Source organism: Colius striatus, chromosome 1, assembly GCF_028858725.1.
Source record: "Colius striatus isolate bColStr4 chromosome 1, bColStr4.1.hap1, whole genome shotgun sequence".
Classification (NCBI taxonomy): Eukaryota; Metazoa; Chordata; class Aves; order Coliiformes; family Coliidae; genus Colius; species Colius striatus.
In genome coordinates, this window is record NC_084759.1 from 68,457,186 (window position 1) to 68,472,528 (window position 15,343).

Consider the following 15,343-nt stretch of genomic DNA (forward strand, 5'->3'; position numbering starts at 1 on the left):
CAACTATCTTTATACAAAGCTTGCTAAGAAATTATACTTTGTGAATTATTTCTTATCTTGTAAAGAAATTGCAAACATTTAGAGATTACATTTCACCACTGAAACAGAAGCTTGAGAACAATAATGAAAACTTCAAAATTATTGGATAGAAAGCCATTAGAACACGAAGTCAAAAAGGGACTGATATACTCAACGATCATTGAAACAGCTTCACCAAGACTTGTAGAGACTACTGAGGTGTGCAACCTAAAAAAGACATAGATTTAGTACTACTGAATTGTAGAAATTACATGTCAGGGAAATTTAAAGTTGGAAGAGCCACAGAGGCAAGCTGCAAAGAACTTGGAAAGTTGTACTCCTGATGAAATGTCATTCACTGGCCACAGACTAGGAAAAGATTGCTGAAAAAATCCAGTGGAAGAAAACCAGCAGTGAGGGAATGCATCAGTGCACTATGCCTGTCATAAGGAAAATTGGGATATTTCTAAAGCTAGGTTGTGAACTCAGCTACTTAAGCAGGTGTTATCTGTTACAATACAGAACACCTTTGCTATTCAAGCCTATGGCTATAAATTATGCAAAATATCCCTATATATTTTGAAAGATATTTAATAATTCCTGTCAAAACCTCAACCTGAGCATCAGAAAAATATCCATCTCTAAAAGAAAAGATCACAACTAAAAGTAAAATCTAAATTAATAGTTAAAAAAAATAATGTTCAGAGAACGAAGGAGAGAGGGCACTTCCAACTGAGGACAATATTGTAGTAGGCACCTTCTATTTAGCACATATTCAATGTAGTGATAATAAAAATGTTTTCACACTCACACTTACCAACAATTTCACTTGGCTCCTTGTTGTAAAGTTTTTTGTTCCAGTAAAGAAGTCTGAGAAAAGGAAAGGAGACCAGAACAACAAGGCAGATGCCAACAAACATATGACCTGTGAAGGCTGCAAAATCCAGTCCCTGGGGAGAAAAAAAAAAAGGAAACCTAAATTAAAAGTCGGTTATTCAGTTATTTCTCTATATTACTTACAGGGAAAAGTATTCAACTGTATGTAATTTAGCAAACAATAATAAATATAAATCAATAAAGTAAGCTCCAAGTACAGCATATGCTGTACTTGTTTCAAGGAGACAAGCCACATCACAATTTAATTCAAAAAACTAAAATATAATATTGTGAGATATGCTGAAATACATTTCATGTTCCTGACATGGATAGAAAACAAAAACAAAACTGAATAATTAACTTTCCCATTTCACTTAAATCACTGTAAATTCATTTAAAGTCAAGCTGAGTAACAGAAATGGTTAAATTTTAAAGACTTGCTTTGTTTTAAACTGATGACAAGACATATCTTTTCACTAATGTTATCTGAACCGGGATTTAATCTAAATTCACATATATTATTCTACAATTAAAATATTATATGTCAATACTCTGTTTATTTTTCTACCTGGTTAACAAATGGACACATTTCTTTATATTTTGCATACTGAAACACTGGTAATAAGAATGAATAGTGACAAACCGCCCTAAAACTTTGAAGTTAGGCATGATCTGAGTAGGATGTTGGACTATATGACCTCCAGGGTCCCTTTCAACTGAATTAATCCATATTACACACACTGCAGTGAGTCAGCGTTAGCCTTTGGGCTTGGATTTTCTGAAGTTATTATGACTAGCCTGTCCAAAAGAAGTCATCCATGAAGCTCCAAGGGGGATCACATCAAAGTACTTTGGTGGCAAGGAACTGTCTTATATTCACAAAACAGAACTGGTGAACTGAACTGGTTATCCCAACAGAGCAGCTCTGTAACACTTGGAAGCAAGCATGGTCCAAGCCCTGAATAGCTCAGGTTGTCCAAACTTCAGACCACCCACTGATTTCCCAGAGACTAGAAAACCAGGCAATCTTCCTGTGCCATACCTCTATGTAGTGATTTGCCTTTTACCAAATATCTAGGTACTACCCATGGAGCCTTCTGTAATGCCAATATATATTGAAACTAGCTTCCTATGCAGCATCAGCTGGTATTATCTCTGTTGTTTTAAGATTACTGGGGACTTGCTACCTTAAAAGTGTGTTCTTCTGTATTGTGTCTTACTAAAAGAAAGTATGTGGAAATGTCCCAGCTGAATTGTTTCTAGATCAAAAAAGGAAAAAATATTTCTCTATTGCACCACAGGGCATAATAAAGAGACACACAACATGAGAAACTGATTAAAGTCATAAACAATTTTTGTAGCCAGATAAAGATTATTGCTCGTTTGTAAAAAAAAAAAAAATCCATAGCTTGCAGACAATAGAATAAATCTCAAAACATAAATATGCAGACCTAGGATTAGAATTTGATCCTATTAAAAATACAGGTTTCAGCTTCATGAGCTACAGAAAGTCATCCTTAGTTGACACTTAATAGTAGATTCCTTGCCTTTTCTACTCTCAAAAGGTGAAACTGTATTCTTGTTTATTTGCTGGCCTTTATTGTAACCCAGCTAATGTAATTTCTTCTATGAAAGCAGAAAGAATAGGAATTGGAATAAGATTATTTTAAGAATCAGACAGAAAAACATGATAACACAAACAAAAATAATATACATTCATTCAGTTTACCTACCTAATAGGTCAGACAATCAAATGTCTGACATCTCTGTAAAACAGATTTTACAAGTGATTTTTTATTAAAAAGATTGGCCTCTGGGAGTCAAGTCAAAATTCAGATTTACAGGAGATATTTCCATGAAGGATGAAATCAACATTCACAACTCTAGGAAATTTTACAATAGCAATGAGAAGGGAAAAAAAATAAATTCTGCAAAGGCTCAATATTTGTTAAGACCTGTCCCCAAGTATATACAGTCCATATCTTCCATGTGTTTTTCCCTAATTACAGCCATTTGAAATTAACAATAAATCTAATTTGTATACGGGTTGCCTCTAGCAAAAAAGAAATATCAGAAAATTTTGACCAGAAAAATCTGAATTCTTAAAACCAAGGTAAACTGGCCTTCATTTTGAACATTTTCGGTTATTGACAATGTGCCATTAAACAGTTCAGGAAGTATTCAGCTTTGCATGGTCTTTAAAATAGCCTAAGGAGAAGTAGTAAGCTGAAAGGAATAAAGCTGTAAAAACACTGAAGCTACACCAGCCAAAGTACCAATGCTTAAATCTGACTGATAGAGAAAATTATCCTCTTAAAACAAAAAAATGACTGGGAAAGAGCTGGTTGAGAAGCAATAAAGTAATTAGATGTGGTCAGAATATACTCAAACCAGAATTACCAGACCCAGAAAAATTAGTTTTCTGCTCCACCTAGTCTTACAAATAGCAGTGGAGACAAAGCTTTTCTCAGGCTGACAGCAACATGCCCACATCGTGAAGAAGGATGCTAGCTAACCAGGCAGTATGCTGCAGAAATTCTCTGCAGAGATACTCAGGCATAAAGATCCTTGTTAGTGTAGGAAATATGAGAAACAGGGACCTGAAGAATCCTTGGAAACTGGAGTTTAAATATGTGATGTCTCAGTCATGTTAATTGAACTTGAATTTAGGAAATAGCTCATTGCAAACAAATGCAAGCATTTAGAGTCACATGCATCTACATTTTAAATATCACATCAATTTCAGATCAAAACCCTTGAGCTTAGTTACTGAAATACCACAACATAGAGTCTTTTCAAAAAGTACAGCACAACATATGAGTCGCACAAAACTAATTTTCCTATGAAAAGGAAAACCACATCCACCTAGAAGACAAACTAAAAATGCTGAGGTTAAGAAGGAGGTCTCAGATCAGATTGATAGTTGAAAGGAATTGAAATGAGATTGAGATCACAATGCTCTTTAAAAAAAATCAAAAAAAGAGTATTAACAGCTTTGTGACCTAAGAACTGACATATATGTGCCTTAAAAAGTGATTTGTAGGCACCATCACAAGAGAAAAAAAGAAATGTCTACTAGATTTTTTGGCATCCTATCCAGGAGCTTACCCAAACTTTTCAAAGACAGTAGCTAGGCTGAGATTCAGTATTTTTTAAACTCCATAATATCACTCTCATTGATCTTTCTGATCTCTGAGATCCCCAAGAAAAAAGAAAATGTACTGCTTTGCTCTGACTATAGAACAGCTCTTGAATTCATCTGAAACAAATCATTTTCTAACATGGAGTTTGCTTATTTCAGGAAAAAGTTTACATGACAGCATTGCTAATGATAGCACAACACTGATTCAGTTCTGTTCCCATCTCTTGTTACCAGCTTTCCTCCACATCATCTCCTTCTGTCGATCCACAAGAACCAGTGAATGAAAATTAATCCTGATGATTACTAGCCTTGGACATCGCTGGCAATCTCTAGCCTCAGACAACAAGTACCCAGTAGCTATGAAGAGGCTGAGGACTACCAAGGGACTTCTTATGGCTGGTATCAGAAGGGCTCACAGTGAAAAACATCTGCCCATCCTGATGCTTTGGGTTGGGTGTTTAGCACCAGCCTCTCTACAGCACACAGGATATATGCTTCCAGGGAAACATAGGGCAGATTTCACACAGACGTTGTCAGTTAGATATTATTTAACTGTCAGCCTTTGAAGAACTTGAGGAGACTAAAGGGTTTACATTGTACCACAGATAAAAATAACACAGCAGAGCATACCAATGTAGTAGCACAGTTACTTCATCAGTTGTTGCTGCTACCTTTCCCACACACTGGAAAGGGCATATAACATCTTCACAGAGTCTACATTCATATCCTTTGTAGCTGTGGATAGCCCATTTTATAACTCCTGAGTTCTCTGCACTGCTGGGGACAGGATTCAGCATTGAAAAAAACACATTAAAGTGCTCCACATGTCTGCTGCATACAACAAAATGTCATTTTCATAAAGATTTTCTTTTACCTTCACAATAGACTGAAATAAAATTGACATGCACAATAGGCAAGAAATACTTTTCTTCCGGGAGGTTTCAATCCATCAGATAAACATAATGCATGTTTCAAATGTCCTTTACCTGAGGCTATGCTGACTGAGTTAAATTTTTTCCGTTCCCCAGTCAACAGAAAATCTAAGATTTTGTTTTTGCAAGACAACAGCCTAAAGATTCCATTACCTACAGATTCAAAGCTGAAATAGTGAGAATTCTTCTTCGGTTTATAGTTTTAAATGCAAAGTCAAATATATGAATTTCATATTAGGAGGAAGTATCATACTGTTTTCCTAAAATACTAACTTTCTATCATCTGATTTTTTTTAATTGCTTTTGGAGGTGTGAAATTAACTTCTAATGATAAAGTTCTTTCCAGAAGGAATCTGCCATTTTAGAGCAAAGAGGAAGCAAAAATTATAGCTAGGTGTAGCAATTAAGGGATCAAAAAATACTGTGCTTATAGCCACAATGTCCTTTATTTAATATTTTAGAACTAATAAAATGAGGAAGAGCAAGGCTAATTTATTATTTCTACACTTATTTAAACATCCCTCTGGCTGAATGACTGACATCTACCTTGTCTCAGGGGGAACTGCTCATGATGTTACTGAGCCAGAAATCACTGATAGTCTAACACAGTTACATGAAGATAATGCCTGAGACATTGGCAAACCTCCTTTTTTCTCTTGTGCTATACTCTTTAATGACTACTACATGGAGAGATGGAGGGAAAAATCTGAAATCAGTCATAAACCTATAAATTTTATTTCATATACTTTACCTAGTATTTCACTTTTTGTTGAGAAAATGAATCAATGAAACATTGACAGAAAGGGCAAGAGTTCTACAAACTGATTAACAGTTTTAACAAGATTGTATCCAGCAACCTCAAGAAAAATAGCCTAGTAAACCCTGGAAATCCATTTCACAGTCTGCCAGTGCTTGAAATACCTTTATAGATTCACATATAGAATTTTCTCTCTTCCGTTTTTTCAGCATAATCTACTTTTATTCATAAATTTCTGTTATCATGATTTTTCATGAAATATAATCAATGAATATCATGTCATGCTAAATTATGGTATCAAGGCTGAAAGTCTCCAAAAGGCAGAACGGGAGATTCTGATGTCTGGCTGTTTTTCAGGAAGTTCCTGTTAAATGTCAAGAATAACTGACAGGAGCCCTGAGTGGCATTCTGAAACCCCCAAATCCTCAGCAAACTTCAGAATAACCGTATGAGCTTTATCATACACTAATATAGACAGTAAATAAGAGGATATAATCTAATGGCTAGCACATGCTAAATCTACTTTTGCTCTCATTGTTGCTTCTCTTAGGCAGATTAAATCTAGATATACTAGTGCACACTATGTTCACACCATCATTTTGCTCTGGAGACGTGTTTATTCTCCATCCAGTCTCTAATGAACTTGTAACCACAGCATAAGCAGCTTCTAATTTCAAAGGTGTGACTGTAGATACTTGTGGAGTTCTCAAATATAGAAGACTTAATGTTCAACCTTTCCAAAAGCAGTGAACAGTTCAAATCAGTTCATGCTCTACTGTACATGGAGTTCCCAAAGTCTGAAGCACATAGCTCTTCTAAATGTTAACAAAGGCCACTCAGTAGCAGTGCTCTGAAGGTAATAAAAAATTTATAGTTTGTATTCAATGAATGAGTTTTACATGCTCTCTTAAAGAAAACTTTTCTTCTCGTTCCCTAAAAACACAACAAAAATGCCATTTTGTGAAACTCCCAACTCCAACTGAGAACAAGCAAGGGTACAGCAAATCTTCCTCTCCTATTATGCAAATGTTCCACTGATTCCAGGTATGATGTTAAGGAATATGTCATTATTATAAATTAACCACTGCTACAAAGAAAAACTACCTTTGACATCCATTTGCATCTCGAGACAAGTAAACAGACCTACACTTTAATGAGTAAAATGTAACAAAAAGTTTATTTATTCAAAGACATTCTAAATGAAATATTCTTAATATGATATGAGTTTTCCCCCAAATCTAGGGAGAAAAATCTCTCTAGTACTACAGTAAACAAAGAGTAAAGTATTTATAATGCTACAACCCAACAATAGCACTCAAATTAACAAGGCTTTGTTTCATTTTGTATTGATTTAACAAACAATGATTCCCAAGAAAGTGCAAACTTACAAAATATCTTATTAGATATTTTGTTTTTAGAGGTTGATGTGCTACTGTAAAAGTTCGGGAAGATTAGTAAAATTGTCCTCCTGATTACACCTAGTAAAATAGAAAAAACAATAATCTACATGGTGCAATACACACTCATCCTCCTACAGGGGCAGTTGTCCAAGTCCTCCTGTACTTACTATGCAAAAATAACACAGAAAAGGTAGTGCAAGAAGATGAAAAGAAGAATTTCAGTGACTATATAAAGAAGAAAAAATCCTAGCATGGCAAAAACATGATCATCGTGCAAAAAGAGGTAAAAAACAGGTACTTTCTATAGAAAATGTCATAATAGTACTATAAAATACAATGCATGAAGTGCTATTTCCAAAATGCTGTTAGTGCATTCCATGACTTTTACCTTTAACCCATTTTTTTTAAAAAAAAAGAATACATTTTACGTGGTACAAATACAGCAGACATTGCATGCATTTTAGGGATAGATTGGTAGTGGATCATATAACCCTCCTTCACAGCAGCCTTTTTTAGAAGTAGTTTCAGAAATGGGACAGCAGTGTCTACATTTCTTCTTCTGAGCAAAAGAGAGCAATGCTGGAGCAGGTGAACAAATTAGGAATCCAGTTTTTAGTTCAACGGCACAGAATGTAACAGGCCAGATGGTCCAACTCTCTCCCTCACTCTTGCCTTTATTCAGTTACTCCTGACAGTGCTCTCCAAGGCAAGTCTCCTTTATAGGGAGTGAGCTCTAAGTAGGAAGGACATAAGCCAGTCCATGCCACTCGGCCTCAAAGCCAAGAGTAGGCCTTTGAGTCTCTGTTAGTTTTATATAGATATATGGATTTAAAAGATGAGAATACAGGAAAGAATTTCAGGTCTCATGGTCCTGTGTTGAATCTGATCTATTTTATTACATATGTATTTCTATAATGCAAGAAAAGATCTGAAAACAATCCAGAGTGAAAACATTTGGAAAGTTTTTGGGCTCTCTGCAAGTACAGAATTTTCTATGTCAAATTCGCACGGGTATTTATACATCTGAATCCTCCCAAAATTATCAATATCTCATTCAGGTGAAATGTAAAATTACTTCCTGTCAATGTGATTGCTTAATTGCTTCCCATGTTTATAGCCACTTCCATAGGTTCTACAGAGTTTCTGAGTATTTAGTAAAATGACCTGCATGGCAGGTGCTAATTATTCTCCTTTAGAAAAGAACATTTAAATAGTTGCACAGATTTTATATTTAAAAATGTAAAATTTAGCTATCAAATTCTCAGGCAGGAATATTAACATCTCCAAAGTTATCATCTAAACAGGTTAATTGCAGAACATTTCAAATATTTTTAAGATAAACATTCAATTTATTAAACACAGTGAACTTTGAAAGACATTTTCTAACCTGGACAGTAGTTAATTAATTTGAGTGCATTCAGTTAATTAGAAGACATCCTTTTTTGAAATGGCAATAGAAACATAATGAACTGCAAATAAAAAATATAGAACTTTATATTACAATTCCCTCATAACACTTGCACAGGTATTTTCACACTAGCCCATATACTACATTGAATTCCTCTAAATTTATTTATTTGGGGAGTTTCTGATACCTAGCTAAAACAGAAAATACATGCCTGGTGTCCTTACTACCTGTCCACAGGGCAGAGAGGGACATGTCGGTGGGAGGAGATGATGGGACTGGGACAGTTCCACTGGCACTTGTCTGAAGTCCCACAGTCCCACCCATCACCAGCCTTTGGCATTAGTCACTCAGCAAAATGAAACCATGGAAAAGCCAAGTATTGGAAGTTGTCATTGCAGCCTGGGGATACCAGAATGTTGGCAGGAGGTGGGAGCCAGATGCAGCCCATGCATGGGAGGAACCGTTGCCCTCCTCTCACTCCCCACATCACCTTGGCATGCAGCTGAAGGACAAAGTCTGTGCTTGCAGATAGGTTATGTACAACATGGGTCTGTGGGCGCAACACTGTCCCCCATCTTATGGAGTTTTGCACATAGACAATTATTTCTGGTTTGACATTTCTGGAAAGGAATTAAATTGTCTCAACATATTTAACTTTTGAGAAGAAGCCTATTCTGAAAAAAAAAAGTTGGTTTCATCTTAATTTTCACCTTTTCCTTCTTTTCCAACTTGCTGTCCTCTCTTTACAGCCCTTCATTGTTTTGCTTCCTTCTTTACTTTGCCATTGACAAGGATATCCTCCCCACTACCATCAAGAAAAAAAAAAAGGAAACCAGTATTCTAGGTCCATATAAAATGTCCAGTTTTCATCGTCGTTTTGTCCTCAAAATACCACTCTGATATGTCTGACCATCAAGAAAGAAATAGCATGTCAGAAAAAGTGGCTTATGTTCTGTTTATATGGCTACCTGGGGAAAGAGAAGGTCAACACTATGTAAGTCAACAACAGTACTTAATTTTAGCAGCCAAACAACTTGGAGTACGTACCCTCATTCTCAGTTCCTGCTTTGAAACAATAATCACATTTGGAGGATCTCCAACAGCTGTGGCAGCCCCCCCAATATTTGTGAAGATTACTTCTGCAATCAGGACATGCCTAGGATCGAGATTAAGAACTTCGCAGAGCCTGCAGTACAAAGAAAATGGAATTAACTTGTTACCCTACTACTAATTTACTTTAAACCTTAAAATTTATAACATTTACAATATGTGGTAATTGCACTGAAAAATTGCCTAATATTTTTGTATGTGCATCATTAAAGTTTTAATTGTGCTACATTGTATGTGCTAGAGTAATAATAGCAAAATAAATGCAGAAATTATAGTTTTTTTTTTACATCTGTAATGTAATAATTGATGGTTACAAAATTGATGTATTTTAAAAAGCGTTTCACTAAAAATAATCAATTATTAGAAGATATAGGCTACACAGAATTTCAAATTTTCAGTATCCCACAACTTTTTAAAGGCCAGGCCACATTGACCTATAGAGAAACTATTCTGCGCAACCATAGGCTCTGCCATCTGCCTCGGTTATAAACTATCTTGTGGGTAGCAATGGTAGATGATTGTGCAGGCAGACTGCTAGCCATGAATCACCTATTAGACACCTCGGCTTTCAGCCTAGGTTTATTCAGTTTGTTCTGTTCCAGTTTTTCCCCTTCTCTAAAGATTGAGCATGAATATTTTTATTTGTAATGCAACAAGAGTAGAAAAATGTACATTCCCCATTGTTTAAAAAAATCTCCAAATGCTTTTAGCAGTTCAAAAATATTTAATGCTTCTTTAGTAAGACTTTTCTTTATAAGAAAAAGCAAAATCTTAAGTGCTCTGGCAAATACTGGGATTGGCTCAGTAAATTCGTGATCTCTTTCAACTCATAGCCGATTTAGACACAGTAACCTCCACGGAGATTACTTCAACTCACACAAATTATGTTCACACACAGATACACACATTCCCCTCATTTCCAAAGAACTTTTTTTACTTCAGACTTGGACTATGGTATTAAAGGCTGAAAGTATAAGGTCAAAGCTAAGCACTTTGGAATAAGGAGCAACTGCTTTCCTGCTCACAGCTTATCAAAACGTTGCACCAGTCAGTAAAGATGCTTAAATTATTGCTCCCTCTACCTAACATGGGATGGGGGGAAGACTGGGCAGAGAGAATGCTTTCTCAGGATTGCTTTTGCTGTAGTGCTGTCACACATTTCCCTGAAGGAGTTGAGCTTTATTATTCAGTCTAAGTCTGTATTATTAAAACCTATATTTCAAAGAGAAAAGAGTATATTGCACAAAAGCTTAACTTGATACAGTTACGCTGTCACCAAGAGTGTCAATTTAAAAATCAGATAAAAAACACTATCAGATGACGAATACGTCAGCACATAAAAACTCCAGAACAAGATAACTGCAAAAATACACTATTTCCCCAACAGCATAAAATTATGCAGTTAAAGGGTACTTTGTAGTACAACTGGCGCAACTGTATCAATTGGGTACAAGACCACAATTGTAATATTAACTTCATTCTCTCCTTGATTTCCAAATGTTTCAAAATATAACCTTAACTTCTCTTTAGCAATTCTTTCTTTTTCGTAGGCCTAGGAATAGCTTGAGGAAACAGCCTATTATGTACATCCAAAGTATAAAACCATCAGAATTGTCAGTTTAAACTTTGTCAGTTTACTTAACCTTGATTATATAATTTCCCATATGAACAACCATTAGCTTTTTTCCAGTTTCCAATAACTAAGTCTCTTGAAAATAAACCATAACTAAAAAGGGGTAGTTATTACATTTTTTATCAGCTTACTACAAAATGCAGAGTGAAACAAGTATCATGCTTTATGCCTTATAAATGGAAACATAAATCCTTGTATTCAAAGAGTCAGTGAGGTTTTCTGCAAGCTTTATCTCCATGGCAATGGCAGCACAGTGCAGCATAGCAAAGCTGTAGACAAGGACTGAAGACAATGGCATTAAGATAAAAAACAAAAAATTACTCCCAGCATGAAGCTTTTAGAAATCAGCAATTATTTGGTTTTGCTAGGAGAGATAAAATTTTGTTTTACCTTTGACAGTGATTCAATCACAAATGTTTCCTGCACACTGAATTTCCCCTTCTTCAGTATTACAAACTCATTTAGTACAAAACTAAAGTCCTTAATATACATTTGCTATCACACTCCGGTCCTTAAAGGGTGTGTGCAAAGATGGAGACTTTTTCTCCACAGGAAGCCACATGAATAAGACAAGAGATAACAAGAACAAGTTGCACTGGGAGAGATTTCATCTCACTATATGAAAAACGTTTTTATGACAAGAACAATTAACCACTGGAACAACGTCCCCAGAGACATGGTAGAGTCCTCATCACTGGAGGATTTGAAAAAGTGACTGAAAAGAGTGCTAGATCTCATCTAGGATCCCTTTCCCAAGAAAGGTTGGACCATATGATCTTTCGAGGTCCCATCCAACCTGGGCTATTCTATGAGTCTTAGAAAATGGAATAAATATTAGCTCTGCCTGTGCACAGTAGTTCATGATACATCGACATCTGGATTTCAGTCCATTCCCAATTATAGTTAATGCAAAATATTCTGCAACACAGTTAAAGAAAACTTGGTGTTTAATTGTTCCTGTGTTGCTTGCTGCTAGAGGTGAAATTATTGACTGGATTAAGGCAAAGCGATCTTTTGAAAATATAACCAGACAGAAGAGCAATGTAGCTTTTGTTCACCAGCTGTTGCCTAATCTAGAATAAATTCCACTTGCAGAATTGTTTTTTACTGCTTTACACTACATTTTAAAGAGGGAGTATATCTTAATAGAATTTTATATACTTTGCTGTGATGGCTACAAGCATTTCATCAATCAGGATAATTTTAAAAACACACTGGATCTTTCCAAAACTGAACTGGATTAACTACATTTGTCTGGTCAGAAGCTGGTTAAATGCAGGTTAAGTGGTAATTTATAATCAGACGTTGATTAAACAGAGTTGAAAATCACATCTTATTAAATTACAGAAATTTGAATTACATTCACTGTTCTTGCAGTGGTTTTACCCTGGCTGGGTGCCAGATGCCCACCAAATCATTCATCACTTCCCCTTCTCAACTGGGCAGAGGAGAGAGAAATACAATGAAGGGGCTTGTGAGATAAGGACAGGGGGATCACTCGGCAATTAGTTTCACAGGCAAAACAGATTCAGCTTGGGGAGAAATTGTTTGACTTATTAATGAACAATCAAAACAGAGCAGGGAAATTAGATTTTTTTTTTTTTTAATCTTACTCTTAAAACACCTCACTCCACCCCTCCTCCTTCCCATAACCATCTCTACCCCCACTCAGTGGTGCAGGGGATGGGGATTCAGATCAGTTAATTACAGATGGACTTTGCTGTTTCTTCTCAGGGGCAGGCCTCCTCACACTTCCCACCGCTACACTGTTGTGTCCCTCCCCACAGGGAACAGTCCCTCACGAACTTCTCCAATGTGGGTCCTTCCCATGGGCTATAGTTCTTCACAAATTACCCTAAATGTGAGTCATCCACAGGGCAAACAGTCCTTCAGGAACAAACTACTCCAGCCCGGATCCCCCACAGGGTAAAAAGTTCTGACATCAAATCTAGTCCAGTGTGAGCTCCTTTCTCTACAGATTCTCAGGTCCTGCCAGGAACTTTTTCCAGTGTGGTCTTCCCACAGGGTCATAGCTTTCTTCAGGCAATCCCTTGCTTCAGCATAGGGGCCCTCCCTGTGCTGCAAGTGGGTCTCTCCTCCACCTCCACTTCACCATCGACTTTCAAGGACTGCAGGGGCACAGCTCCCTCACCACGGGCTGCACCACAGGTCACAGGGGAATCTCTCTTCCAGTGCCTGAGCACCTCCTCTCCCTCCTTCTCCACTGACCTTGGTGCCTGTGGAGATGTTTTCACATTCTCACTCCCAGTTGCTGCTGCAGTTTAGCAACTGCACAGCAACTTCCGCTTCTAAAATCTGTTATTCACAGAGGCGTTACCTCAGTCACTAATTGGCCAGGCCTGGGTCAGTGGGGGGTCCAGCTTAGAACTGACTGGCGTTGGACCTATCAGCTACAGGGGAAGCTTCTGGTAGCTTATTTTTCAAGCAGCCACCCCTGTAGCCCACTACTACCAAAACCTGATGGCCACATAAACCTCTCCTGTTAAAAGTACCAAATATGTAATCTCAAATTGAGGCATTAACTAGTGACTGTACTAATGTGTTGATCACCAGCAAGAACAAAATTGAGGGTCTCATATTTCAAAATAAAGGTCTTAATTGAAATCTGTAGATTTTTTTTAATTTGTCATGAGCATTAGGAAGGATATCAACTTCAATAAAACATAAATGACTATCTAAAGCTGTATATAGATATCAACCAGTAAAGGATAAGGCAGCTTTAATTAAAAAATTCTCCCCGCTTAGAGGAAAAAAAAATTTCATCTACTCCAGAGCATTTGGTGCAATATACTGCTATTGCAGTTCAGATATGGAGCCAAACCAGAGTAGTTATCTGCCAAGACAGTATAAACAGGCTTCAGATATGTGCTTATTGTTAACACAAAGGGAAAAGGCAACCAATCCCTTTGAGAACATTAGCTCTTCACCCTACTACAATAGGAGTATTTGAGGTTTTGATTTCAATTTAGATGATCCAAAAAAGTCCAAACAAGCATTTTGCACACATGTTTACTACTGATTGCTGGCTGTAAAAGACCAAGTCCAAAATCATAACAATAAAGTACCTTATGGTTACTGGAGTAAAGAGCAGCACAGTGGTAACATTGTCCAAAAATGCAGAAAGAATTGCAGCAATGAGGCACAGAAGCGTAATCATGGCCCACACCTTTCCTCTAGCGAATCGATATGCCTGATAAAACAAATAGAAACAAAACTGAGGAACTAGATACTCCAGCTTAGTTTTTTTTAAAAAAATGATACATAAAACAACTTCATCAAAGATGAGACAATAATGAGCTCAGAGTATTTATTAATCCATGCACCTTCAATAGCATAGTCTCAAATATCAATTGGCAACAAAACAGCCTTTGGAAGGGGGAAAACATCTCCATCATGCAGAGGAAGAAACAAGTCTGAAGAGACACCATGCTCCACTGCCAGGCACAAAAACGGTCTGTGGTAGGCACAGGGCTGAGCCCCTACCTTCTGCCTGCATGTCCAGGTGGACTAATGCAGTTCAGATCTCCTTCACCCTCGACATGCTGGGACACTTTCCCCATTCTCAGGGCAGCACTGCTAGAGCTACACAGTCTGGGCATTTATGTAGGCAGGGGTTGTGTGTTTTATTTACAGCAGTTCTATCCTCAAAGCAGCCCTCCTTGTGTCTTTTGTTTTCACTCTCTCTACCATTCTCAAGAAAATTAAGCTCTGCGCCAGGTGACCATTGGTAATATTTGCTTTACAATCAATCCATCAGAATTACCCTTTTCATGCAATCCTTGATTCTGCTACTGTGCAAAGGTGTGTGGCTATTTTTCATGTGTGATCATAAAGGTAATGAGAGTTCTTATACTTCCTCTCTCCCACTGCCAGGCTTAAATATAGATTTCAGCTAAAGCAGAACTGCAGTCCTGAGGAAGTCAGTGAAATAATGCAACTTTATGTTGTTCATATGTTTGTGTACCCTTCCATGGGACTTTGCCTTTTTCCTGTAGAAAAAGAATTGTCTTAAGGGCCTTCTGTTCATCTCTGGAAGATACAAGTTG

The 15,343-nt window shown here is 36.9% G+C and overlaps 1 protein-coding gene across 1 annotated transcript in view; it reads right to left on the reverse strand.

Annotated features, from left to right (window-relative positions):
* Positions 1-15,343, reverse strand: part of OCA2 (OCA2 melanosomal transmembrane protein) — a 174,241-nt gene that overhangs the window by 99,996 nt on the left and 58,902 nt on the right. Inside the window, exons 12-14 of the mRNA XM_061988504.1 lie at positions 14,363-14,487; positions 9,581-9,719; positions 836-968 (exon numbers count right to left, since the gene is read on the reverse strand). Of these exons, the coding sequence (XP_061844488.1) occupies positions 836-968; positions 9,581-9,719; positions 14,363-14,487 (397 nt within the window). The remainder of the gene's footprint in view (positions 1-835; positions 969-9,580; positions 9,720-14,362; positions 14,488-15,343) is intronic.